Source organism: Platalea leucorodia, assembly GCF_965183815.1.
Source record: "Platalea leucorodia genome assembly, chromosome: 11".
NCBI lineage: Eukaryota > Metazoa > Chordata > Aves > Pelecaniformes > Threskiornithidae > Platalea > Platalea leucorodia.
The window spans coordinates 1,473,174-1,500,154 of record NC_138833.1 but is presented as its reverse complement, the minus strand read 5'-3'; the positions used below and the strand labels follow the sequence as shown (position 1 = coordinate 1,500,154).

At 41.6% G+C, this 26,981-nt stretch overlaps 1 protein-coding gene across 2 annotated transcripts in view; it reads left to right on the top strand.

Annotated features, from left to right (window-relative positions):
• Positions 1-17,588: 17,588 nt before the first annotated feature.
• The window catches only part of GABRB2 (gamma-aminobutyric acid type A receptor subunit beta2), a gene marked incomplete at both ends in the record, with an annotated part of 166,260 nt that continues 156,867 nt past the window's right edge, over positions 17,589-26,981 (top strand). For both annotated transcript variants that reach the window (XM_082323762.1, XM_082323761.1), the window contains 3 exons: positions 17,589-17,665; positions 17,795-17,886; positions 18,647-18,714. In XM_082323762.1, the coding sequence (XP_082179888.1) occupies positions 17,589-17,665; positions 17,795-17,886; positions 18,647-18,714 (237 nt within the window). The remainder of the gene's footprint in view (positions 17,666-17,794; positions 17,887-18,646; positions 18,715-26,981) is intronic.

Here is a 26,981-nt window from a genome sequence, read left to right as displayed (position 1 = left end):
TTACTGCATCATACTAACTGAAATGTATTTCAGATACTGAAATAGTTCAGTAGCTGCTTGCTATTCATTTCTTACCTTTCTGATAAGTAAGCCACTCTGAAGCCTGCTTTCAGTTTATTGTGTCTGTACTATACGTATTGTTCTGGACAGAGTATTATATTTGCAATATAGGAAAAATCCATCCCTCTAGACTTTCTAGAAGTAGCTTTCTGTTTGGTACTGTTTTGTCTAATTACTATTATTCATCCTCCCAGGCAAGCAATATTGGTCAGGCTGTTGTGTGTGGGTTTTATTTTTTGTTTGTTGTTGTTGTTTTGTGGCTTTTTATTTCTTTGAAAACACACACACTTGATTAATTGCTAGATTGATGTTCAGAAGAATACTTGATTCAAATTGTGTAAATACTTCTTGGATATGTTATTAAAATCTATTAAAATAAATGCAGAAACTTTCTAATAGAATGGACAATAGGATACCTGCCTTCCCTCCCTTTTCTTTCCAAAGTTATCCTCAGACTAGTAATAATCTACGTTGGCTTAAAATTCATAGAACTACTTGTGCCTAAGAAATGTCATTAGATATTTTAATTTGAAACTCATAACTTACAGTAATGAGCAGGCATTTTTTTGTAGGAAGTAGGAAGGCTACACAATTCAAACTTCTCTAAGTTCTTACAGCTATTCTGACTGAAATTGGTCTGTTGCTGGGTGCTGAGGTGTGGTTTGAGGATGTCTCTGCCTGACACAGGCATGGGCGAGCAGTATACAGAGAGGGAATTCAGAAACTTCCTTCAGTCCGTTGATGCGTATCCTGGAGCTCACGGAAAGATCCCATCTGCAGATACTGTATCATACCTTGGTCCCTCTCTGCCCTTTTAGGAAGGAGGCAACACAAAAGCGAGGGCAGGCAATGACCAGCTCTTCAAGTTTGAATTCCTTGCCCCCTTTTTTCCTACCAAAAGCTCTCTCGTTTACCTACCAAATCTTCTATCTGGTCTCGCTAATATAGGTATTTCTAAAGCAAAAGCTAAAAGCTTGGCCATCTAGATTTGCCACACTCACTTTTTGCTGGGGTCAACCTAAAGACAAGACATTCAGAGCAAGTACTTCAGAATTTGACTAAGTTTGGGTTTTGTGGTATGCCTATCGTTTTAATGTGGAAATGATTGTAATTTTGCTACTGTGTAGAAGAATAATCAATGTCTTCTCTAAGTTGAACCCAACATTAGCCCTATTTGAAATTTCAGATTATCACTAGTCTTGAATCTGTTCATTCTCCGAAGCATTGGATAGTCTTTGTCATGAGAAATATATTAAAGTGCAGAGTTCCAATGGAAGATGGATTTGTTTACCTTTTTTTTTGTCTTGTGCTTAATAAGAAACTGTTAGCAGATTTAACCTTGGATGCTGAAGATTAAGCCCGATGTACTGCAATGAATATTCACAAGTACTTGTCAAATGCATTTCATTTGTGATAGGATCAAAGCCAAAAGTTAAATGTATGAACTTGGAAGAGACGTTTAACGTATAACACTTACCAGTTAATGTACTTGCTGTTAATATATGACATTTTTGTATGCATCTTTATTTACCTGAAGTGTTGAAATATCCTCAAAGAATTTGACCAAAAAATACTAATTTAATTTCGAAGGTGTCAGTTAACACCACTCATTCTATGACAGACTATAGCACAAAGATAATGATGGGCAGATGAGCCACTGCTTCTCTGGACTGGCTCACTCAGCAATCATAGGAGGCTTCCCACTTCAGACTGCTTTTCCAATGCCCTAACAAGGCAGATTACCTAATGTTATAGTTCTACTTTAAGGGCAGGAGAAGAAACAGAGAGATAAAAATAGGTATGCAGATGGAACCTGTTTCACTTTTCTATATGCTAATAGCAAACTACTAGGCCTCTTAATCATCCCTCTCATTAGTGGCTGCATTTTCAAAATGGTCTCAAAAGGATCTTTAAATGTGAATAGCCAGAAAGAGATCTGCACAGATAAAACTGAGTGAAATTTTGAGGAAGAAAAAAATGAGATGCAAAGTATTAGTGTTGTCATGGAATAACTAGAATGCAATTTTGAGTGTGCAGATAGCTTGCATATAATACAGCATTTTTTGAATCTAAAAAATGTCTTTAAATACCAATCTCTCTGAACAGTGTAATGGGAAGTCTTTTACATTATTGTCTATTGTTAAAGGTGATAACTTTCTTAAAATGCTTAAATGAGAACTTTTGTTACTTAGGAAATTTTGAGTATTGACGAAGGGCTGAGTCTTGAGGCCGGGGACCCACTGATGTCAAAGACAGCAAGTTAAAGCACAATGTCGGTAACATACAAATGCCATCTCAGCATATCAGTGAATATATGTGGCAAAAATGTAATGTGATGCATCTCCAGACCCTGAGTATAGGTGAAGACTTACTGAAAGGAGCGTAATATTCAGCAGATTTATCTGTATATGTACAATAAAAGCCTCAGATTCAAATGTCCAATGGCATATTTTTCTGAGGAACAGAAAGCTACTCCTCAAAGATGGAAAAAAAAAAAATAACTACTCTCCAGCAACATACTATATTGTTGATGCTATCAGTGGTCACTGCATATTTTGTTATTATACATTATTTTGCAACAACTAAAGCCTTGTTTGTTTAGAATTTAAGTCAAGATAAATAAAATGCATTGCATATTATGTGAGGTGTTATGAATATACAATAAGACAGCTCCATTTATCTGTGATTTATAACATGGTTCAATTTCTTAAAATGGAAATGATGAATTTCCAAGAGTTATGATATTATGGCAGGAATCACTGTCAAGTTTTAGCTGAAATTTTCCTTAGAGTCCCTTTACCATAACATGCAATGTCTTAGCTTTTGATTTACTTTGCAAAAAGATTTGTACTGAGCCTTCTAAACACTAAAATCTTCTTAACATAGATCCCATCTTTTCTACATTGCATGTGATGGATTTTGATGGATTCCGTTGAGCACAACAGAATTGTATCTACCCAGCGAATATTCACTAGTTCCCTGATTTATCTATCTTATTTGCAGATGGACTTTTCTGCTTATATTTTGAAACAGCCATGTGTAAAAAGGTTCTGTATTAAAAATGAATTGTTTCATGTTGTAAAAAAATTCATTCTATCACATAATATGCAGTCATCTGAGTGTATGTATTTCCAAGTCTGTTTCTTGAATAATACAGAACATTTATACACACTCTTTCTTTTTTCTTTATTATTTCTGCCCATTGGACTCAATGAATCTTGCCAATTCATGGAACTGGTTTTAAGAGCACTTTTCAGGACAGCTAGTAATTAAGATGTCACTGACTGCAAAAGTTCAGATAAAACAGAACAGAGTATTCTGGGATTCATGGCTGGGCAAAGCAACAGTAAGCACCAGAAGATTTTGTTTTCCCCAAATCGAAGCCATTCTTAGGAGATCCATGGGCCGTGTAGTTAGAAATTCAGGTTCCCTGAGTTGTTGGGAAAAGCGTTCCTGCTCATTTTAAGTTTAGGAAGCAAATAGACAACACACAAACTGAAACTTGTTTCTAAAGCCCACAGTAAAGATATGCAGAACTTGCAGATGTGTATCTATTTTAAATAATTTTAAGCAAGCTGTTCTAAGTACTGAAACAAATCACTGGTTTCCAATCAACTGATACCTCTTCAGTTATCAAAGAGCTTCTAATAGTAATTGCTAATGTTTCAACTCTTGAATTTCTAATCTCAGTTGTCACCTGTAGATGCTAATTTATTGATACTTTGACCTTTATCCAACCGTACTTCACCTCAGTTCACCTTTATTCTTTTTTATAACACACACATACCCCTTAAAATGTCTTAATATACTTTGAATTTTATATAAATCACTTATTTCTTCTTCCCCTATCCTCTACCTCCCCATCTCCTCTTAATTAATAGTTCCTTATTCTGTGGCTATTTGGAGGGCCTTTAAAAGTCTCTTTTTAGGAACAAAGCTTCCTACCCAATTTGTTGCAGAACTTTATAGAACAGCATTGAAGATTTACACTGTAAATGTCAATTTTAGTATATTATTTAAAATGCGTGACTTACCAGCAGCTTATTAATTATTTGAACTCTTTAAGCTTCCTCTAGCCTTATACAAAACAAAAAAGGGCAATATATTGCAGTTTTCTTCTTGAAAATTCACTAGATTTTTTTTTTTTTCTTTTTAAATCCTCATTTAGGCTAACCTCAAAAGAGTTTATGGTTTCCCTGAGTCTATGTCATACTTTGTTTAAATTTATAACAACTCTTGTCTGTAGTATGTCATCCAAATAAATACTACTACTATGTTTCAGGCATCATGCAGTCTCTCTTGAGGTTTTTAAGCTTTGGTTTTCAGCACCTTGTTGAGGCCATAGCTTGGAAAGGAATGGGACATTAGATGGAATTACTCCAGAAAGTAAAGGACAGCACCACAATTTTGAAAGTATCTATCTTGCCAGAATTCATTGTCGCTCCTGTAAGGGTGGTGGTCTTTGGGCTTTTTGGGTTGGGTTGGTTTGGTTTGGTTTTCTTGTGGTTTGTTGTTTTGTTTTTTGGTTTGGTTTTTTTTTGTTGTTTTTTTTTTTTTAGTAAGCAAAGCTTATTCTTTAAGAATTATGTTTTTAATGTATCAGAATCAATTTGCCAAGAATCAGCAAGTTGTCTTGTGAGTATAGTGACACGGAGGAACATATTTAGAAGGCATATGGTAGAGAAAGCAGGGTGTGCTGCACCCTGGGAGATCTCTTCCTATTTTCCTGCAGCACTTCACTAACTAGAGCACATGCATATGGGGCTCTCTTGAATGTGTATTAATTGAATAAGAGACCATTTCCTAATGATGAATTCTATGCTCATTTAGTTTCTTTCTTGTTTACAAAAATAACACCCTTGAACAGTCAGTATATAATAATTGCTGGTCTCCACTAAAAGAATTAAATAACATGCCTTTGTAATTCATGATTCAGTTGTTTTGTGGGTAACATACAACTTTCAGCTGAAGCAAAGCAAAGGCCAGAAGTGTATATAATATTATACATGATATAGGTATATATTCTCTCTATATACATATACAGAGAAGATATAATTAAGATATGAAATAAGGTAGTATATGTTTATGTGCTATATTCATCCTCAACTGCCTGATGTCTTGTTTTCAAGCACATTGACACTTGCAATCAAGGGCAAAATGCATCTTTTTGCATGGTCTCCTATGCTGCAGTTACAGCAAGACCAAGCCAACTTTTAGGCTAGCACGTATTTCAAATACCAGCAGTTAGCTGCAGCATGGCAGAGCTCAGTGCGGCCTGCAAGTGCTTTCTGAGAAGCCTGACTAATTAGTGCATGCTGAGTTTCATGCTGCTATAGCTGAGCTCCTGATACCTAGGCTAAATATAGTTCCACAGGAAGCCCCTCCAAAGCTACCGTAGCATGGATGGTTTTTTTGAACGGTACAAATTCAGAGGCGATGCACTACTTCAGTCTTTCTGCAAGGATCAAAACAGGGCTTCAATGGGATAGATGTAACAGACCTTTTTGTAGCCCACTGTAAACATTTTACTTTACCTATTATTCAGCAGAAATCTGTCCTGAATTATACATCACGAGGAAGAGTAAATCATGGACTGACTCCAAAGCTAGCAGGAACTAAAAACAGTATGAGTACTCTGCATACAGACTTGCATGACCCAAACCAATGGTTTTATTGTATGTATTCTACTCCAAACTTCTAACAGTAGTCTCTCCACTTTAATGGTTAACAACAAGGAGGGTGTGAAACCACATGATGCAGCTCATTTGGCAGTCTTATTCTATGATCATATGTGAATTGCAGTCCAGAATTCGTAGCAGGAAAGAGGGCAATAGGTATTCCCTTTTCTACTTTTGACTAGCTATTTATTCTTGAGAAAGTCTCAGCCTTTCACAGATGCTTCATCTGACTGATGGAGATACTTTGAAGTGGTAGCATATATAACTTTTTATTTATCTTACTAAGCTTGGCATAAGATTTTACGATAATGTTAGCATACCTATGAGTCCTTAGTTAGAATCCATAGAGTAGACCATGTATGTCTCAGTTCAGACTTAACCTGAAAGAACAGTCTTACTCTTTGAGGAGTTCTACAGATATTATCTACCAGTTTTCCAAAGAACTCAGAAGTTAGAGAAATACAGTTGTTTCAAAACCTGGCCTGGTGTATACACAACATGAAGGTATTAACTCCGAGTTTCATAGATTGACTGATAGTGCTTATTACTGCATTCGTCAGTTCTTTCAGAACTGTCGGATAATTCTTACAACAATTTGATTCCTCCTCTTATTTCATCCACTGCTCTTATACTTTTTGATATCTCTACCTTTGGGAATGCCTCAGAAGCTGCTTTCTGCTTCACTTTTGTATATAGGTATCTCATGTTCACTATGTCTAAAGAACTAAGTAAAAAAGATTGTCTCACTGCGAGATCCCTGGGGGTACTGACATCCCACATGCATTCTGCTAAGCTTCTAAAGTTTGTTTTTTACCGTATTTTGTTCTGATTTTTGGCAATCATATTGGAATTGTAACCTCCTAGCCAGCCATTGCTTAGAATCTTACTTGCTGCCATAATTTGAGTTCCATTCAGAAAAAGTGGCCTGGTGGCCTACAAACTTTACATTTAAACCGCTTCAGTCCGTGCCCTGCTCACTTCATTTTTGTTGTTTTGGTATACAAGAGTTTTCAGATCTCTTCCCTGACTGTCTAACAGCATGATGTTCAGGCTGCCTCCTATGAATTTTAGTTTCCTATTCTTTTTACTCCATTGTCTTTCAAACTGCTGTAGCCTACTCATTTAGAAAGAATCCGGCTCCTGAATTTCAGTGTCGCAAACTACCGCTCAGTTTGATCTCATAAAACATGTCAAATTTAATTAAGTTTTTTTCTTTAGCAGTTCAATCATACTTATTTACAGGAATTATTTCAGAAAGTTACTTAAGGCAAAGTCAAGAATAGCCTATTCTCTTGTATGCTTCAGAATAAGCTGCTCCAAGATGCAATTGTTTATTACTTTCCAAATTGTCTTTCCGATTTATGTTGTGATGTGACAGCCGACTCATTTATATTTGGTATGATAACTGTCCGAACCGACTTTGTTACAGATTGTGCTAGTCTCTCTGAAGACCAGCAAGCACTCTCAGCTGTATTCTACAACCTGGATCATGCTGTAGTGGGGACCTATCTAGATTCTGACGTATGACCTACGTATGCAACATTGTTTACTTAGAAACCTCTCTAAATTGGCCCAAGAAAGACCATCTTGGAATAAGAGTTATCCCTTGGGTGCACAGAACCAGAAGTTTCATGTACCAGTCCAGTGCCCATCTAGTGGAGGAAAAAAAAGACAGTAGTGTTGGGGTGGGGAGGACAGCCATGATGCACTTGTCATGTCACACTGATACTGAACCACATATTCAGTGCAGCGTGAGAAGACAATATAGATTAGTGTGACCTTCAAAATATTGGATGTATATAGTCATCAACAGAGTCATTATCATCAGGGCAATGCAAAGAGCTGCAGGTAACATTAATAAACAACCTTTAACTTGTAATTTGCATTTTTATTTTCAGGATACATGGTATATGCATGTCCAACTGTGTATACACAACGTAAACACACTACATATTCCCAGATGTTTGTACAGACCCTGATTTTCTTCATAGACACATTTATCTATTTGTGTCTTTTGTCATTGGCTGAAAATATTTATCCGGTCATGTTTCAGAAGTGCAAACTTTCTCCGAAACCCTGTGAAGCTTACCTTAAATCTCATGTTTGCAGATTTTGTTACTTATTTATTTATTGTACTAATGCATTTATTTCAGAAGGATTTATTATACTATTCACCATTTTTCTGTTCTAGTATAGGCTGTAGAAATGAGAATTTTGAAATCCTTTTCTTAAAAGAAAGGCAGGGTTACTAATGAGGATATTCAAAACAATGACACTGGAGTGCTTGCATCCCTTGCAAGCGATAAGTTTGTTGTTGCAAATAAATTTATTATGAGAATGTTTGGAGGTGATGAAATAGGAGAAGGAAATGGAAGGTAGTTGTTTATTTCTTTCCTCAAAACAAAGTCTGAAGTGAAGGAGTGGTGAAAGAATCACTTTGATTGTAGAGGCAGTATAAATTAGAATAATAATAAATTTTTATATTGTAATAATCTTAAGAAAAAGGAGGTCATTCATGCAGAATTATATGTGGCAATAATGGACAAATGTCCTGTGCGTATGGCATATTCCCCTGCGGGGCTATGGACTCATACAGGATCGTCAGAAAACTGATGGGTCCAGAAAAATAATTGCAAGTGAATGACAGCAACGTCCATCAGCCTTGCCCTGAAAGGAGAAGAACTCGTATCCACAGCCTCGACAATAAGCTGTGACAGCGTCAACTCTGTCTTTTTCTTAGTGTAAAAGGTCACAGTAGGGACTAATGCTGGCAAGAAGCTGGTCAAACTAAAAACAGAAAAAAATTAAATGGGACTTGAACTTGAAGAAACTGGAGAAGAAAGTGTTTAACTCTTAATTTCTTGACCTGTTCAAATGACCCTTGACACCTTATGGTGATGCAAGTTATCTATATTTATAGAGTGTAACTGGAGAAATTAAAAGATATTTGAAAGACAGGTCCAGCTCTTTTTGAACTTGAACTCTGAGGCATGATGGACATAAGTTATTCATGTATAGAGTTAGGATTATCAGTCCCTGTTGTGGAAGTTACACAAAGCATGCTTCATTTTTCATAGTGAGCTAAACAGCTGAACAGCTGGGTGTAGCCAAATGTAAGCTAAATACATAAATAAAGATGCATAATTATTTTACTATACAGAGAGGGACTTACTCTAAACTCTACTTTGGGGTGTTTTTTGTAATGTTGTAAAATTAATGAAGTTACTCCTGATGAGCATGTGATGTCCAAAACTGTCATTTTAAGACATAAAATGCAGAGCAGTACTTTGAGTCTACTGTGTAACCACATCAAATATGGGCATTACTCAGCTGCTTTTTTCACCTGTGAGAATAAATTTACAAAGTTTATACCGTGGTTAGTATTACTACCCAGGGCTGTTCTTCTGTTTCCAGTGACAGACTCTTGGTCTGACTGGTTAATTCACAATTCTTCAAAGCAGCTCTGAAGACAGTTTTATTGGCCTGTGTAAGATTTCACTGAACTGTCCATGTCTGGAAGAGTGATCAATACTACTAGTTGTTAAAGTGACCTTATGCAGGCATATGGGGGATAGACGCCATATGTCCCTAGACATTTGGGAGGAGGTCACCCAAATCAAATTCAGAATGGTACTTTACAATCGCTTCAGACCCTCTCTGAGCTCCCCCTGCCACTGCTCGAGGACTAAGCATACTTGTGCCAGACTCTGACCTCTCTACAACAAGACACATCCTCTATTTTGGAAGCTCTAGCTTCAAAAAATGTAAGAACCTGAGGATGTTTTCATTTCCATCTCATACTTCATTAGATAAAAATTACAAAGTATTTCTTTTTAATTTCCCTGGAAATGTGGTCCAGACCATATTGGTAAGAAGTTATTGGATAATCATGACTCTTGGGCACTCTTCCTTGATGTTGCTGTTCCTGAGCTGAATGTGGATTTTGCCATTAATTTCAGCAGGAATTGGCTTGGGTGCTTAGCCAGCGTGTGCTTCATCTACCTCATCTGTGAAACTGGCAGAATGATATTGTAGAAACTTACTTATTTGCATGAATGAGATCATAGCTGTCTGTAAATTACCAAACATGAGCACAAACTGGGGTGGGAGGAGGGAATGAAAGATAACTATCCACTGAAACATAGAGGTATTTTAGAGAGATCCTTGGATGCAAAGTGCTAAGTTTTGTTCTGTGTAGAGCTTCTTGAGAAGGATTATTCCGCAGTTAGTTTTGTTGTTGGTCTGGGTGTTTTGGTTTGGTGTGCCGTGCCCCCCGGCATTCTGAATTGTCTTCCCAGGATTATTATACTTTCCTCTAGGACTGATTTGCAACACCTGTGTACTTCATACTAAGTTAATTTTATTTTCTGTTTTCGAATTCCACTTTTGTGGTTCATTCACTCATCTGGTCTTACCTATTTTGCACTGCTGTAGATGTGCTTTGATGCATACGTACCCATAAGGTGTAAGTTGCTTCTTCAAGTGCTCTCTGTGAGAAGCAGGAACAGTGGGTTTGCATTTGCTGGACGGGTGCCTTGCCATCTTGACTGGCCTTCGGTCCATTTCCATGGTATACCATTTAAGTAATAATACCCTTTCTGTAGAGGGTAATGCAGCTCTATAAAAACACTCTCAAGTCAGCAAAACTATTCCATTCAGACTGAGTAATTGCTGCTGAACAGAAACATCTGTCTCTGAAACTTCTACCTTCTAGCCTCTGTAAGAGGCAGATCACATGTAAAGCAAGTATCGATTCCATGAAACGTTTGGCCTTCACGCACAAAGTTAGAAAGCATCAGTTGGGCAAAACGTACTACAAAACGTGTATTTATGCTTACTGCAGCACTGTGGGACATCTCCTCCTCACTAGGACTAGTTGAGGTTTTAGGATAGCAAGGAAAGAGTAGGAACATTGACACAAGCACATTTGAGGTGGGCATGCAAGAAGGTGAAAGACAATGAGGAGCACTGTGTGGTCTCCATTTGTTCTCCAAGAAGGCTCAAAGTAATAGCGCTATACGTTTGCAGAAAGCAGTTTCATCTCCCTCTCTAGCACACCAATAAAAGGACAGCTGTAATCTATTTTACAGTGAGATACAACCTTGTATTCTCCTAGTTCTTCCTGAAAAAAGTCTGCTTGAAGAGCAGTTAGAGTATTGCTTATATCCATTGCTAGCACTTCTCCTTGACCTCTTTCTATTACTAAGTTTTTAACCTGGATGGTTGTTTACCAGAAGATATAAGGAGCGTGTTCGAGTTAGAAAGTGCATTGCATAACACTGGTATCTTTTTAAATAAACACGTAAAATATTTTGCATTCTTAAAACAGATTATGCTTTGGCTGTTGTACACTGGTCACAGTTGGTTTCTTTGCGCTTTGTTTACTTTTATTAAGGTATTTTTCATGTGAAAATATATTTTACAGCTACAAAGGGCAAGTTAGATTAAAAGTATCCTGTGAAGTTTCCTTATTTACAGGCAAAATAAGTCTCAAAATATTTCATTTGGATCAAAACGTGTTTGATAGTTGGTATCGCAGAGGTCAGGAGTCTCAGTGATCACTTTCCAGATATCTCCCTTTGTCTAGAGAATAAAGAATTGATGTAGGAACTGTGTTTGATTTCTGAGATAGAAGGACTGTTTCGCATTTTACATGTTAGTTTAAATGAGTAGTATTTTTTCTTTTTGAGTCCCTGTTCAATAAATGGCTCTCCTCTCTTCATATTCCATTGTACCGTAGCATAACGCTTGCCTCCACTATTCTTCCTTCTCTCTTCCTTCACTACTTGTTCATATGCCCTGTTAATTTACTTAATTCTTTTTTCTGTCTTGGTTCCTACTTCTTTTTTCCCCACTGTTGTCCCCTCACCTGGACCCAGTGGTGGTAATAATAAGGAGGAGTTTCCTGAAGTAGTGCAGTCCTTCCAGCTAAGAAAGATCCAGCTAAAACTATGTAGGTTGCCATTTTAGTCTTAAAACTTGCATATAGTTATACCAGACCCAAGACTGCTGTTTGAAGATAAATGGCTTTAAAAAGAAAACAGTTTTCATTTTTCATCAAAAGCTTCCAACCTAACAGTTTTAGAACCCTCAAATATTGTTTATAGCAGTATTCTGGAAAGTATTACCCAATATAAAAAATTTAGGAAACCAACTCTCTGTCCAAGAGAGCTTAGAAAGGAAGACCAAATCCTGCAATCAATTGATGCAGACAAATGCCACTCCATTAATTTAATAACAGGTTTCTGCAATCTGCTTTCAGGGCTGAATCTTACACAAACAGCATGGAGGAGATTTAGACACAGAGTGACATAATCTTGCTGTACATTTTTGTGCTGTCTTTTAAGTGCTTTACTATCCTTACCCTATGCAATCCCTCCTTGTGCCCTGCCCTGCCCTGCCTTCCTATCAAAGGATGCGTATACTGTAGATATTTCCTGGCTATCTAAGTGCCAATGTAGCTAAAATTGAGGAATCCAAAAATTGCTGTCTATATAGCTGTTAAACTAATTTATTCCACCACTTTGAAGGAAATAGGGCTTTTTGTGGTGCTTTCATGATTTGATAAGAGGACTGTAGATTTCATTCTATCATAATTCTAGATGCCAGACATTTTGTATTTCACTCCAGTCCCCACTGAGTTGCTAACAATTGTCTGCATTCAAAGCGCTTGTGGATGTCTTGCACAACCTTTTACTTCCATTTTTTTCAATCTGTAATTCAATTTCACATTAAAAGACTTTCCTCAATATACATCTAAGATCTGTTGATCCCAAGCTACACAAAAGATTTTTGTTAAACGACACAGCAGGTCTTTGACTCATAAAGCACAGCCTAGGTCATGATCTGGGGTAGGTTCTTATCGATAGTGTCTTTAACCCTGTGGGGCTGCCATGCAGTGAGTCATAGAATGAAAAAATATGAGCTCCAGCAAATAAAGTCCTACATAAGGGTGTAAAGCAATAAGAGGCTATTACTTGCCCCTCCCATTTGCTCTTCTCTTGCAATTAAGTGAAATTCACGCCGTATCAAGTGGTACTTGTTTCCTAAGCAACTTATCAGACTCAGTTTCTGTACAATACTGATCATTTCGTATTTTCTGAGGGCCAAGAGCAGTATAATTGGCAGGTCATACACTATCGCTTTTGTTGATGGCTTTACTGCTTTGGCTTCTTTTAGGTATACAGTAGTTGAAGCTAATATGAACCTGCAAATCCAAGAAGATTGTCGCTACGCAAAAGTGAATTCCATTGCCCATGAAAAGCAGAACCAAGGTACACTTGCATGAATATTTTTTTCTGTGTATGTGGTGTAACAGCGGTCTTTCTGCTGACAGGCTGATTGCTAATGGGATGGTGTGTGGTGCATGGACTGTGACATACTAGATCCGAAGACTGAAAATGACAAGTGAAACCAAGATAAAGTATATTGAAACTTTGTGCAGGAAATTTCTGTGAGGGTTGACTATGTTCTGGTTTATTTTACATGAATTTATAGCTTTACAGGAGTTGGAAATGGAAATCATGTATCAATATAAATTATTACGAACGTTCTTCAGTAAATTAGAGAAAAAAATCTTCTCTGATACATGGAAACAACTCTCATCTGAGTGTTTCTGATACTACTGCATCTTACCCAAATGCTCAAAAACTCAGGAAACATCACTTTCGTAGAACTGTATTCATACCAGCCTGTTGAGGTGCAGTGAAAAGGATTTTTTTTTTTTTTTTTAAGTGGGATTTTGCCCTTGTTACTCACATTACTTGTGATACAGGACTACTGTTCTTGGGCTAGCATAAATCAGCATCTCTTCTGTCTCTATTGACTTGAGTGATTGGATCACTTGAGAACCTATCTTGAAATCCTTACTCCATCTTAAAGCTTATTTTGCATAAGCTATACATTTACAGCAAACCATTTGAAAACCACTTTAGAGCAGTTCTCAGTACATGGCCTGGGATATTGCTTGTGGTGACAGAAATATACTGCTACAGCCAAGGGTTGACAAGACAAGCAAAGTACGATGTTGCTTATAGCCCATTTCTTGCGTAGTGTCACATGCTGGTCAGCAAGGACTGTGGGCCATTAGAGTATTTCAGTTTTGGGGGGTATTCTTTTGCACTCCTCGAACTTGAAAGCCAAGAATCAAAATAATCTGCAATTGGCATTTAAAATATGACCATCTTTGCTGGCTTCTCTGCACGATTATAGTACTTGTAATCTAATTAATTGAGGTATTTTTAGAGCTAGAAGTATCATATCCAGCCAGAAGTATCATAACCAAACCAGGTTGTTTCCCCATTGTAAGACACCCAAAATCTTAGGCAGCAATCCTTAAACATGTTACGTGAACAGTTCTCTATCTTGCCGATACTGGTGTTCACGCCAGTTATTTCCTCTCTTTTTCAATCACACACACAGATGCAAGTGAGAAAAAGAGGGGAACGATTTCTTTGACAAGTTCCTTAAAATAAATGGGAGATTTTGAAGGTGCTGAGAAATTTTGAATGACAGAGATAGACCACAGCCCTGTGGTCAGAGAAAAACTGGTACTGTCGAAAGTGCATAGCAAAGCATGAAACCATTTGCAAAAGGAAAAGCATTGCGTGACTTTGTGCTCCGTGTCAGTATATAACGATGGTACGTCTATCACACAGACTCGTTTGGGCACACAGCGCCTGGAACGGTGGTAAGGGAGCGTTGGTGGCATAGCCCCACTTAGACGGCGGTGCGTTTACAGCTGGCAAAAACAGTGAGTTACGCAGATCATCCCAAGCATGGCTCAACAGAGCCTTTATGCTTCCAAAAACCAAGGATATACACTAACTTTCCATGCATAATGCACCATGATGTCCATATGTATTGGTTTGAGATATGTTCCAGTCCTTGCTGGAACGGCCAGGCTGAGAGCAGGTTTCGCTACACGTGCCACGGTGGCACTCGGGGCCCAGAACGAGTGTGCCCTGGTTATTAGTGCACGCACCCGATCAGAGAACAAATGCTAGGTATATTGGCATCGCTTGAATTCTTTGGATGTACTGTTCTAACATTCCCGTGGAAATACGGTACTTTTCTGCTCCTGATTTTATGTTGACGTGTAAACCAAAAATTCCTGTCAGTCCGGCACCAGCCTTCAGCCTCAGGCTCTTGATATCTGGTTCACATTCAGACGTGGTGAAGGAGACGTTGCTGTGGTGTAACGGTAACTAACAGCAGGGACTGGGGCAGAAAGCAGGAGTGTCAGCGTAGTCCCGAGCGGGCACTTGCAGGTGAGTTTCACAGTGCAGCATTCGTGTTTTACCTCGAGACCTCCTTGTCATATGCTTGCAGGAGGAGGAAAAAAAGTGCCTATTATACTTCTAAAGTAAAAATGATTCACTGCGCAGAGTACCCACCATCTTCCTCTCAGGGCTGTATTTCAAGAGGCTTGGCAGGGAAGCAGGCGAGCTGTGTGAGCACAGAAACCTCCGCTGGTGAAGAGGGAGAGTGGCTCTGTAACATCAGCCACGGAGCAGAAAGCCGACAAATGGCGGGGCTGTGATTTTAACAAATGCTTAAACGTTCTCTAACTTAGTTGTTTGGGTTCGGGGTTATTTCTTTTGAATACACAAATGAGACATTTTTTTTTATTTATCACAGGCACAAAATCTTGTCCGTCTCATCTGGAAGAGTGTATTTTCTCCCTCTCTGTAATTCCGATTGTTACAAATGGGAGAAGGTGGTGAAAATACGTCTTGGTGAATTCCCCCCAGCCCCCAAAAGGCTGTCCTTTTTTTTTTTTTTCTCTCTGGAAGCAGACCCCACGCAGATAGACACTTACTTGATGGCGAAGGCGGAGCGCGGTGCCTGAAGGCGCTGACCGGGGCGAGGGGCAGGGGCTGGCCGGGCCGGGGGAGCGGCGCCCCGCCGGGGGGGCCCGCGGCGCCCGGCGGGGGCTTCCCCGCTCCCGGGCGCCCCAGCCGCGGCAGCTGCCGGTCCGCGGTAAATGGCCGCCTGCCTCCCCGCTGCCGGCTGTTCGGCGGCTTTGCCGGTGGGCGTTAGCAGCCCCGCCGCCTCCCGCGGGCAGCGCGCCCCTCTCCGCCCCGCCGCTCCCCCAGGTGAGGCCGCATCCCATCGCCTCCCCGTCCGCCCCCGCCTCGGCCCTTGCCGGGGAGCCGCCGCCGCCGCCTCCTCTCCGGGCAGCCGCCCCCGGCCCTGCACCCCGCCCGGGCCAGGGTGCGTCTGCGGGGGCTGGGGCTGGGGCCGCGCACGCCCCGGCACCCCCGGCCCGCAGGGGCGGCTGCCTCCGCTTCCCGCGCAGCGCGGGCGGCCCGGCCGGGGGCGGCGGGGCAGGGAGCTGCGGGGGGCGGCGGGGCGGGCAGGGGGGCGGCGGGGCAGGGAGCTGCGGGCGCCTCAGCCCTGGGCGTGCGGGACCGAGCCGAGCCGTGCCGTGCCGGCAGCCAGCGGGCTCTGCAGCCCGCCTCGCTCTCCGCGCGACACCTTCGCCCTTCTCCCCCCCCCCCCTTTTTTTTTTTTTCTTTACTCCCCCACCCGCCTGCAGCGAGTTAAATATTTCTTTTGTTAATTGACGCCCTAAGTGTTCCCAATCCCTTCCCCGCGCAGCCCGGGCCGGCCGAGGACGTGTGCACGCCCAGATCCGCTCGGTGAAGCAGCACAGATCCGCGGGGCCGAGCGGGTATGTGCATGAGGGGGAGGAGGTGGAGGTGTAAAAGGAGCTACGAGCACAAGGCAGATTTGCGAGGAATAATTTAACTCCGGTCTTTGTTGGTTTTCGTGGTTTTTTTTTTTTTTTCCCCCTTCCTTCTAGCTCCCCTTTCTATTTCTTTTCTGCTCAGGATTTAAATGCTACTCGAAGCATCCCTAAATCAGCTTTCCGCTTGTCTCCGGTTTCTTCCGAGGCATTAATTGGATCACACGCTGCATCTGAAGAGCTCGGGTGTTTTACCCACGAAGGTAGGTGAGCTTGTGAGCCTGCACGGGGTCCGATGGTGGCCGAGAGCTTGGCTGCCCCTCGGGCTGCCGCCTCCCGTCCCCTCCCTGCCCCGGCCCCGCTCGGCGCTACCCGGGGCGCGGGCGGTGCGGTGCCGGGCCCGGCCGGGAGCGGGGCTCCGCGCCCCGAGCGGCCCGTGGGAGCCGGCGGCGACCCCCTCCCTCCCCGGCGGCTCGGCCCTGAACGCAGCCTGGCCGCGCAGTGAGGAAGGAAACAGCCTAATCCCCTCTTACAAGAAACTGTTCGTCATCTTTTTTTTTTTTCCCTTTTTTTTTTTTTTTTTTTTCCGTGAGAAATACTGTAGGCGCCCAGCTCCCCTCCTCCCCCCGCCGCCCCCGCTGCAAGCTCCGGCTCCTTTGCCCACACCTCGTCTCGCTTCAGGCGGCTCTTCCCAGGGACCAAAAAGTTAAGCTGCCCCCTTTCTCCCCCACCTGCCCCGGGCACCCTACGTGGGCTGTGCATTCCCCTTTTTAACCTGTTCCCCCTCTGGCTGATCCCAGCCCGTCCAGCCCCCCCTTTAAACCAGGTGGCAAAGCCGCTGCACCCTGCAACTCCTGAAACTTCTCTCCTTGCTGTGACTTATATTCTATAACAAAAAGGACCACAAAAATATACTCGATCCTCCTGTGGATGACTTTTTTTTTTTTTTTTAAATAATGCATTTCCTTCTTCCCCTTTAATTTTTTTTTTTTTTTTTTGGCAAGGAAATTTGCTCCATCTCCAGCAGCAACCACTGCTCCTTTTGATGTTGTGGTACGCCGTGCGCATGCGCTTCACATTAGAATTACTGCACTGGCCAGAATAAGTTGGATCTCTTCTTCTCTTCACTGAAACCCTAAATCATATCAAAAGCTAAAGGGATGCTGAGAGTCCGGAAAAAGGGTTACTTTGGGATTTGGTCATTCCCTTTGATAATAGCCGTGGTGTGCGCGCAGAGGTAAGCGATGAAGTTATCTATCTCTTTTGCTTTACTTTGAATCGCACTGCATGCTGCTGCCGAGAGGAATGTACGGCTTGGGTCTGAGAAATAAGAAATGACACGGTGTTATTCTTCCTTTTTCCTCAGTGTCAATGACCCTAGTAACATGTCACTGGTAAAGGAGACGGTGGATAGACTGCTGAAGGGCTATGACATTCGCTTGAGGCCAGATTTTGGAGGTAATTTGACTGCTTTTGAATAGGAGGGATCACACGCCGGGGCTGTGTACCTTCGGTGTGCGTGGTTTTTAAACGTGGTGTGGGTGCTGTTGCTTTGGGGGGGGGGGGGGGGGCGTGTTGCCATTTTCTCAAGCTGATCCGAAGTTAAGCCCATTGTTACCCAATTTTCTCAGCAAAGGACGCTCTTAATGCGATCACTTAAATCTCCTGCGTATTTGTAATCGGTCCCTCGTTTTGCATGTGTGCCGACACTTTATTAACCTGTAATTAAACGCTTGTTTAACTGGTTTTCTCGAGATGCAAATCTCTGAAGTTTACCCAGCGTTTGTTCCTCGCAGCCTAATGTGCCTGTGATCACAGTTACTATTTTTGCGTACAAGATGTGCCGTTAGCTGATACAGAAATGTCGTTTAACCCCTGCGCGCTCCCGCCTCCGACCCGTTTGTGTCTTTCGGCCGCGGGGGCCCCTCGCCCCGGGCTCGCCGGCCCCCGGGCCGCCCGCTCCGCCACGCCGCGGGGCCGAGGGCGGCCAGGCGGGGCGGGGAGCGGGGGACCCCCGCGAGGGCCGGGCCGGGGCCTCACCGCGGCGGGGCGAGCCCGGGGCCGGCGGGAGCCCTCGGCGGGGAGGGGGCGGCGGGGACGCTTTTCGCCTTCCCCGAGTCCCCGGCTCGGCTCGCACCTCGCTGCGCTGCCGCGCCCGCGGGCACGGACGGGTCCAGTTCTGGGCGGTCACGCTGCGGCCCCTCTGCTTGGTTTGCAGGTCCCCCCGTGGCCGTCGGCATGAACATAGACATCGCCAGCATAGATATGGTCTCGGAAGTCAACATGGTGAGTACCGGGGGCTCGCGGCCGGTCGCTCGCTGAGGGGGCGGCTGTCGCCTCCCCGCCCCTGCCGAGGCGGAGCGGCGCCCGCGGGCGTGCGGGTCCCGCCGCGGCCTCCTGCCCCGCAGCGCCGCCGGGGCGGGGCGCGCCGCCTGCTGGAGGGCGGGCCGGGAACGGGCCGGGGCCGGGGCCGGGGCCGGGGCGGGGCGGGCGGGGGGCCCCGCTCGCCCCCGCCGCGGCGGAGCCGGGGGAGGGAGCGCCCGCCCGGGGCACGGCCGGCGCCCGCCGCGCCGCTCCCGAGGCTGCCGCCGCGCCGCCCGGCCTGCCGCGAGCAACGGCGCCCCCTGCCGGCCGCGCGCCCGCACGGCGCCCCGCTCCCGCAGGCCGGGTCCCGCAGGCCGGGTCCCGCCGGGCGGCCTGCGCTCGGCCCTCCCTGCTCGGCCGCGGCGGCAGAAAACCGTTTGCCGGTTGGTTTGAGCGCTGCGCTTCCGAGTGAAGAAAAAAAAAAAAAAGGCAGTTTTTACTTCTGTGTATATCTAGAGCTCACCGTTTTTTTTTTTTGTAGCCCGACACTATTTTGGATGGTCATGGCTGAGTCAATGGTTTTACAAGTTTAATTTTCCGGGACGTTTGTCTCTCTCATCTAAATAGTTTGAACTGACTGTGCTCAAATGCTGAATATTCATAGTGTAATAACACTTCCTGTGTTTCGCTTTCATTACCTGGGAGACTAATGAAGTGTGGAGAAAATTGGAGAAGTCTCGGATTCATACTGTAGAAGAAGCTGTTCTTGGCCTAGACTAAACTTTTCTCGCATTTACTTTTCTTATTTGGAAATGTTTGGGATCAAGTTTTTGAAGTTTTTATCTTACCGTCTTACTTGGTTAAGGACACAGAATTTGGCCTAACACTCTTTAGGGGTTTATACAAGAAGGACAAAATAAAGACACTGAAGCATGGTAGCAGCAACTGATACAAAATAAATGTGTTTCTGTGAAATACTTGTTCATAGTGATAGAAGTTTGTTGTTTGAAACAAACTTTCCATTATCTTGAAGAAGTTGTAAGGAAACATATTTCTAACTACAAATGTGACTTTAGGGATGCTGCTGTAGCTGTAACGATGCATTTGAAAATAATATTTTGAAAGTTATCAGTTGTAATATCATTCTACTACTACAATATTTTGTTTTACTTCTCAGCGGCGTGTTTGGGTTCTCAGACATGTTGCACTGAATGAATTGGCAAACACTTGTTCTCAAACTGGATGCACTGTGTGATGTACAGGAGTTTTTTTCATAATGTAAAATGTAGCCCTTGGCCTAATTTGAGGATGACATGGCCGGGCTTGGGGGGTCTTGATGACAAGAGCTTGATACTGCTCTCTTCCAAGATACCAGGAAGACTGAATAATTTCACCTTGAGCAACATTACTTGTGAAATATTTCAGAGTGCCTAAAGTGGGCTTCCAAACTTTGTTTCACTAAACTTGTAATTTAGTGTTCTGCCTTCAGGAGCTTTCAGTGCAAAGAAAGAAAATGGCATTGTGTTTCAAACCACTTGCTCTTCATTAAAGGAACTATGGGTAGGAGAGAGATGGACGTACAGCGTTATTTCTTAGACAGCCATGAGCAGCATGGGAATGATGAGGGTTTTCTTGATGGACCTGCGATCTACTAGGTCAGTGGTATATCCTCGCATCTCTTCACAACCAGGGGGCAGTGCCAAATGTTTCCTTTTCTTGTGAAAAGATTATAAACTTCTTTTCTTTGCTTCTTTCAATGATTTCTAGAAATTTGGTCTCCAGTTAAAGGTGATAGCATATCAGAATACTGTGATCTGACACTTATAGACTAACTATAAAACTGAGTATTATTTTTAGTATTCTGTAGTTGGTTTATTGTGTTTCTATAACGAAATGTTTGACCTTTGTTAGAAAAGTCTTTTCAGACTATCTGCAGAACTCGGGGCAGGGGGTAGGTGTATAGGCAATTTTGTAGCACACATTTGCCCAAAGCATTTAAGCTTTGGGCTTATTTTACTCTAAGAAGCTGCCTATTTCTTAAAAACGAGGGATTCATTTTACATGTTTTTTTTTTTTCACTTACAGTTTCAGAAGAGATTCCAAACCAAGATTATTTTCTTAATCTGCTTAACTGCAAAACGTAACAGTTCATTTTACAATGATCTGTATAGCATAACAAGTACTAGTGTACCCTGATGGGCCTGAAATAGATGAGAAGCAACATATGCAAGCAGACAACCACATATTTAGTATACAAGGCCTTACCCTTGTCCTTGCAAAGTCACCAGAATTTGGGGTAGAAACCAGGAGGAATACCATCTGATGCTAGCTGAAGCCTTCTGAGATAATGAGAGACACAGAATCTTCTGGATTTATGGACCTATTTTCTGAGCTATGGGCTTGCTGTTCCTTTGCCTGTAGTCATGGCAAACACCACTGACCTGAGAGAAAGGCAAATCATTGCCTGGGGTCATGTGTTAACGTTAATGGGGTCAAACGTTTGCTTTGGGAGGAAGGCTAAACAATGATAGTTATTTAGCTTGAGATTGTTTCTGTTAATTCTAATGGCAACTTACTTCAAAATTACCATCGTTACATTTCTCTTCCAGTCTTGAACATGTTCTATCTGCCATATGCATTTGTGCTGCTCTGCAGGCAGGAGCCTTGTCTCCAGTGTCATGAAGTACATCATAAAGTTTTTACTTGGTTGAGCAGGAGAATTCAGAGTCACCGTTCTAGAAAATAAATGTGTGTTCAGGATGTTCACGAATATTATTGTTAACTTTGAATTCTTAAGGAGGTGATAAATACTTCACATCATAACGAACTGAGTGTAACAGGCTTTACAGCTGCCTTCCAAATATTTCTTGTATGCCACAGAGTTGACACTGCAAGCTTTTTAACCTCTTGTAGTCAGAAACTTAAACTGGCATATATCTTAGCTTTCAAAAAATGGTTTCTAAGTACTGGTACTTGTGAACATAATTCTTGCCAGCTCTGGGGAGTGCACTGAATGCACATGAGAAAAGTGAGAGCTTCAGGCTTATGTGGCTGTTGACAAGTGTCGTGAACATCTGGACTAATTTTTTTGTATTTTGCAAAGAAATAATATACATCACATAATGATTTTATGAAGTACAATAATGATTGTAGCTAATTCCACTCACCTCTCTGGACCAGGCCCCGCAGTGTTGTTGAGTGTATGCTTTATGCTAGCTATACTGTAGATTTTCTTAAGGTTTCTCTTATTCAGGTGACAATGGAAAACAAACACGGAGAGGTGGGAGAGCTACTAAAATGGTTTTCCTGGGCTAATGAATTTGATCTTACATAAGATTAGCTGTATTGCAGTGAGTCTAATGCAGTGTTCTCAAGATAGTTTCCAGGTGTTTCTTAGTGTACTTGAATTTTCTTCTCAGCTTCCTTTCTTTAATACTAACCAATCATTGTACAAATAATATCTCCAGAGAGTTTAACAGTCTTTTTTTTTTTTTTTTTTTTTTAAATAAGCAGTGCTAGCTGGGATGTCACGCTTCCCCATTTTCATTTCCTTAGTTAATTATTGGAGTAGACCCCTTGACAGCACAGCAACTAAGACTGATCTCCATTCTAATTTTCCCCCCTTTCCTCCCAACAGTTCCCTCATAAACTGTTTTAAAAAATTGGTAGGGGTGCATTAAGAAGTACAGAAATAAATTTTCTTCCCTAGACACCACTGAAGATTCTGCATAGCATGTTGTGCATTTGATCTGTCTAGATAAGACATGAGGATTTCTATGGATAATGTTGGTCATGTGCTGGTTTTCAGTGTCTTGACTTATTCCCTATTAAATAGGTCAACATTTTCTTTCTTTTTACTCTCTTTTCTTTTTTTTTTCTTTTTCTTTTTTTCCCCTTCCTTGGTCTGTGGCTATTGTGGGATTCTAGTACAGGATGTCTTGAAATGAGAGAGAAATGCTCCATGGATATATTTTTTTTTTACCCAGGAAATATACACTTTTTGAGGTAACAGGTTGTATATTTAATTAAATATACCTATTCATACTGTGGGTCACTGGGGCTCTGCAGAGAGGAATCTGAACAGTTTATTGCATTTGAAATATTTGCTTGCTTATCATTGTACAGATTCTGGCGTGTGGACTCAGTATGTGTACATGGAGTTAAATAGATACAATAGATTGGTTTGTCTTAGTGGGAGCCATTAGGGTTGATTGAGTGCATAATCCTTCCATCGGGTGGGAGCTGGAGAAACAAAGGAGCTGTTGTCATCTATCAGGGAAAGGTTTACTTACTAGTGTGTGCCTAGTTTTGCACAACAGAACCTAATAACTTCAAAGCTCAAAAAAAAAAAAAAGCAGCTTTTTTATATTCTATTTCACTTCTGTATTCAAGATATGGCAGAGTTGCATAAAATTATAAATATAGTGCTCATAGATAGAATATTCTCAGTCTGAAAAAGTACAGGCACAGCTGTAATTTGCTGATAGACCTCTGACTTCCAGTTGCTTTTGATAATAGAGACCCACTACTTGTTTTCTTAAAATCTCTCATGTTTTCTTGAGGTATTTTCAGTAGGGGACATTAACAAAGCTCAAGAGACGTTGGTTTAGATTATAAAAACAATGGGAACTGTGTGGCTACCTCTCAAATAGCAGAAATTATCTTTATGCGTGAAAAGAGAAGAGATGGCTTGTGATATAAAAAGAAATGGGGGTTAAGTGGTAAGGAAGTAGGGTGGAGCTGCTCTGAACTAGAAGACTCAGGGGAAAAGTCCTGGTAAAATGGGGGTGGGGGGTGGGGGGAAGAAGAGAAAGAAAATCATAAAACAGGAAAAAGTGTCCTATATATACTGGTACAGAAAGAGGTGAGGAAAATGGTTCCTGTCAGCAATATCTTCTGTTGTCGATCCGTTCTAGTTGTACATGTTGGTGTACGTGATCCAGAGAGAATAATGAGAGGACAGGACTGCAAATGCATTGAAAAGGAAATACCAGAAGTATTGGGAAGGTGTTGCTTCCCTAATCCTAAATACTTCCTACTGCTAGAGACTGTTGGTTTTATTATTTCCCCCCGTGTCACAGATGCATATGCTTCTTCACACAGAATTGCATTTCTCAGCAGACAGTTAGAATTTGGCTCTCACCAAATTATTGTGCTTGTACACTACTGACTCAGACTGAAGCATCTACAGGGAGTCTTGGGAACGCAGCGCAGGCGTTGTGTATCTTGGAAGTGAGAACCTTCTTTACGGAAAGCCCTCTTTCACCTGTTCCTTCAGTTACGGTCTGGGGTAACATCACAAGACCTTTATTTTTGAACCGGAGTGAGTTACATGGGTATGGATTTCCATTTCTTGTTACTACGTGTCTCTAATTCATGCATTTTCATTTCTTAGCTTTAAAGTATGTAAAAATAAATAAGAGTTCCTGCGTTCAAGTAAAATGTTTATCCTTGGGGACCAAAGCGAGCATTCCTATTGGTACGCTGCATGTGGATTGAAGTTTTCATGTTTGTTTTGCTAGACTGTGTCTAGCCACAGTATTAAATGATTGTTTTTAGCACATATATGCAGGAATGTAGTGAATTTGTAACTAATTCTATGAGCTAGTTCAGAAGCAATAATGTATTATATATATATGTATTATGTGTATTTATATTATATATATCTAGAAGCATGACAACATTCTTGTTTCTTTTTAAGGTCAATGTAAATGGTTGGTTAATTGGATTGCATTTTCGGTCTGCTACAGTGTTGCAAAACTTTAATCAGTAGAAAATCTTATTTCATTGGTGGTGGTGATTTTTCAAAGTGATCGCTCGCTTCGGCAGACGAGGGGATGGTTCTCGGTAATTTCAAGAGATTGCCTGGGCGGTGATTTGTACAACTGAATTAATAATTATTGCCTTCTTGTTTTTAGAAAGCCTTGACCTATAAATATTTAAGTAATTTGGCTCCTGCCACAGAACAAAAGATATGTTTAATAAGTTTTATGGGCAGTGTCTTGGTGCTAAAGCGTGGGAATGAACATGAAGTGTACTTTGTTAGCTCCTGCTATAGGCGGCTTTATTTCATAACTTCTCTATTGAAAATCACATGAAATCTTTCTAGATGAGCCATGTGATAGAATAAAAGATTTTTATGTTGCGCTCTACAGACTTGTTAAAAGTTTAAGCTGTTCCAATGGTCATATCTGTGCTTCTTGGAGACTCTAAAGTCTGTCAGTGCCCCATGACTAAATCCTTATTATACCTCCCTCCCTTTTTTATCTCCACATCCCGTGCAGCCCTCTGCAAGGTTCACAGTAGAGTCTTTAGTATTCAGCCATGTTGAAGTACAGTCTTGAATAGTAATTCTTTTATTTTTCTAGAAGTAATCCAGATTCCTTGTAGCCTTTTAGTGGTTGATGCTGTAGGTCTCTGCAAGTGCTCGTATGAATTAGGTAAGCAAGATTTAGTCCCTTCATTTCAAAGGAGTGTGCTCATCCATGAGGTAATTCTTGAAATGCTTCTTTTAAGTAACGAAAGATAGCATCTTGTTTGTCTTTAGAGTTAAGAACTTTAGAAATAGTCAAATGTCTTGAGTTATTAATACTGAAAAATGGGCTACTATGGGTGGATGCAATCTGTAATTTAAAAATGAATGAATATGCATAATTACATGAAAATTGTAGGCATACTATGGCTTGACAAAAAGATAAACAGGACAGAAGCAGCCTTTGTGCTTTATTGTAATTACTCTTACTATGCTTCTACAGGGATTCCCAGCCTGCTCACATTTCTTCACAGCAATGCTACGTACGATGGATGCCTGACGGCTGGTATAACACAAGCCTTGTAGGAACAGCGATACAGTGGGCATATTTACAGTTACAGCCTTACCTGTCTGAAGGTCAGGTTGTGAAGTAGCAGCGCTCTCGCTTTATAGGTTTTTGCCTACGACGATCTTTGCGTGCAAATTCTCTGGCTAAGTGTTTTCAAATTAGCTAATCAATGCAAAGATTCTCCCAGACTTGGAATGACATGTACTGCATGTGTCCGTTTTGTATGAGTTTTGCAAATAAGTATGTAAGTACTTCCCAATCAAAACTAACGTTTCCATTCTAAATACGAAAAGATATTTAACATTCAGGAGGTTGACATGTATGCAACTGAATATAGAATTTGTAGATCATATTTAATGTAGGTTATCACAGGCCAGATAAAGCATTTCGAGTGTGAGCTCTTCCCGTGTCCCCAGACTTAAAGAACAATGGGACTGTGATATTTCTGTCTATCTTGATCTGCTTTTTGCATATCTCTATCAAGGTTAAATCTTATTAATTTTTATTCTGTAAATACTGACAGAGGGATTCATTTGTTAGTTTTCAAGTAATAAGAATTTAACTGTGGGGAAAAAAAGGCAACCCTTCTGAGAGATGCTTTTTTGCCAAGTTTGGCCTTGGGCAGGGGTAGTAATTACCCCAATGAATGCATATTAAAAAAATCCAGCTGCTTGAAGTGGAAAGTCCTTGTTCCAGTGCCTGCTCTCTGGATTGTTTCTTCTTTCTTTTCTTCTTTAATGAATAGGCATTTCCATTAACTAAGCAACTCTGTGGCAATGGATTAAAAACTGATTTTTCCTTCACAGTTGAGTGTCCTGATTGCTGCTCTTGCATGCCTTCTTCCTGTGGTCATGAGTTTTGAATTCGCTGCTGCACAGTAGCCTGGGTGCAGTGTACCTCTGTTCTAGATAGGTTATTAGCCTATGGTGGTTGGGAGTGGAAGTATTCAGGTTGCAGAGGACCAGGAACAGAGATCTTTCATGTAATGAATGAACCTATGGAAGGTTCCAACACATCCTTTACCTTCTCCTCTGTTGCTGGAAATGGTTTTGAATTATAGTAGCCATGACTTGCTATTGTTAGGTGTGACTTAAGCATACTAGCTTTATCTACTTTGTCACGAGATTTAAATATTGTAAAGCTGTCTGAATTGCCTTAAATAGGAACAACATGCCTGCTCACCTGGAACAGCTCCATCCTGAATAGCAGTGCAATACAGATCTTCAGGAGTTGGGAAACTAAATAGTCTAAATGGCAGAAGCTTGTGAATGTAACCTTTTCTAGAGATGAGTTGTCACAGGCAATTTTCCTGAAAAGTTGTTTGGGATTGACATAGGGTAAAAGGCCCAAATGTGCAAACTGCCCAAAATGTGTTGTGTTGTTTTGTTTTTTGTTTTGTTTGTTTGTTTGTTTAGATATGACACTTGG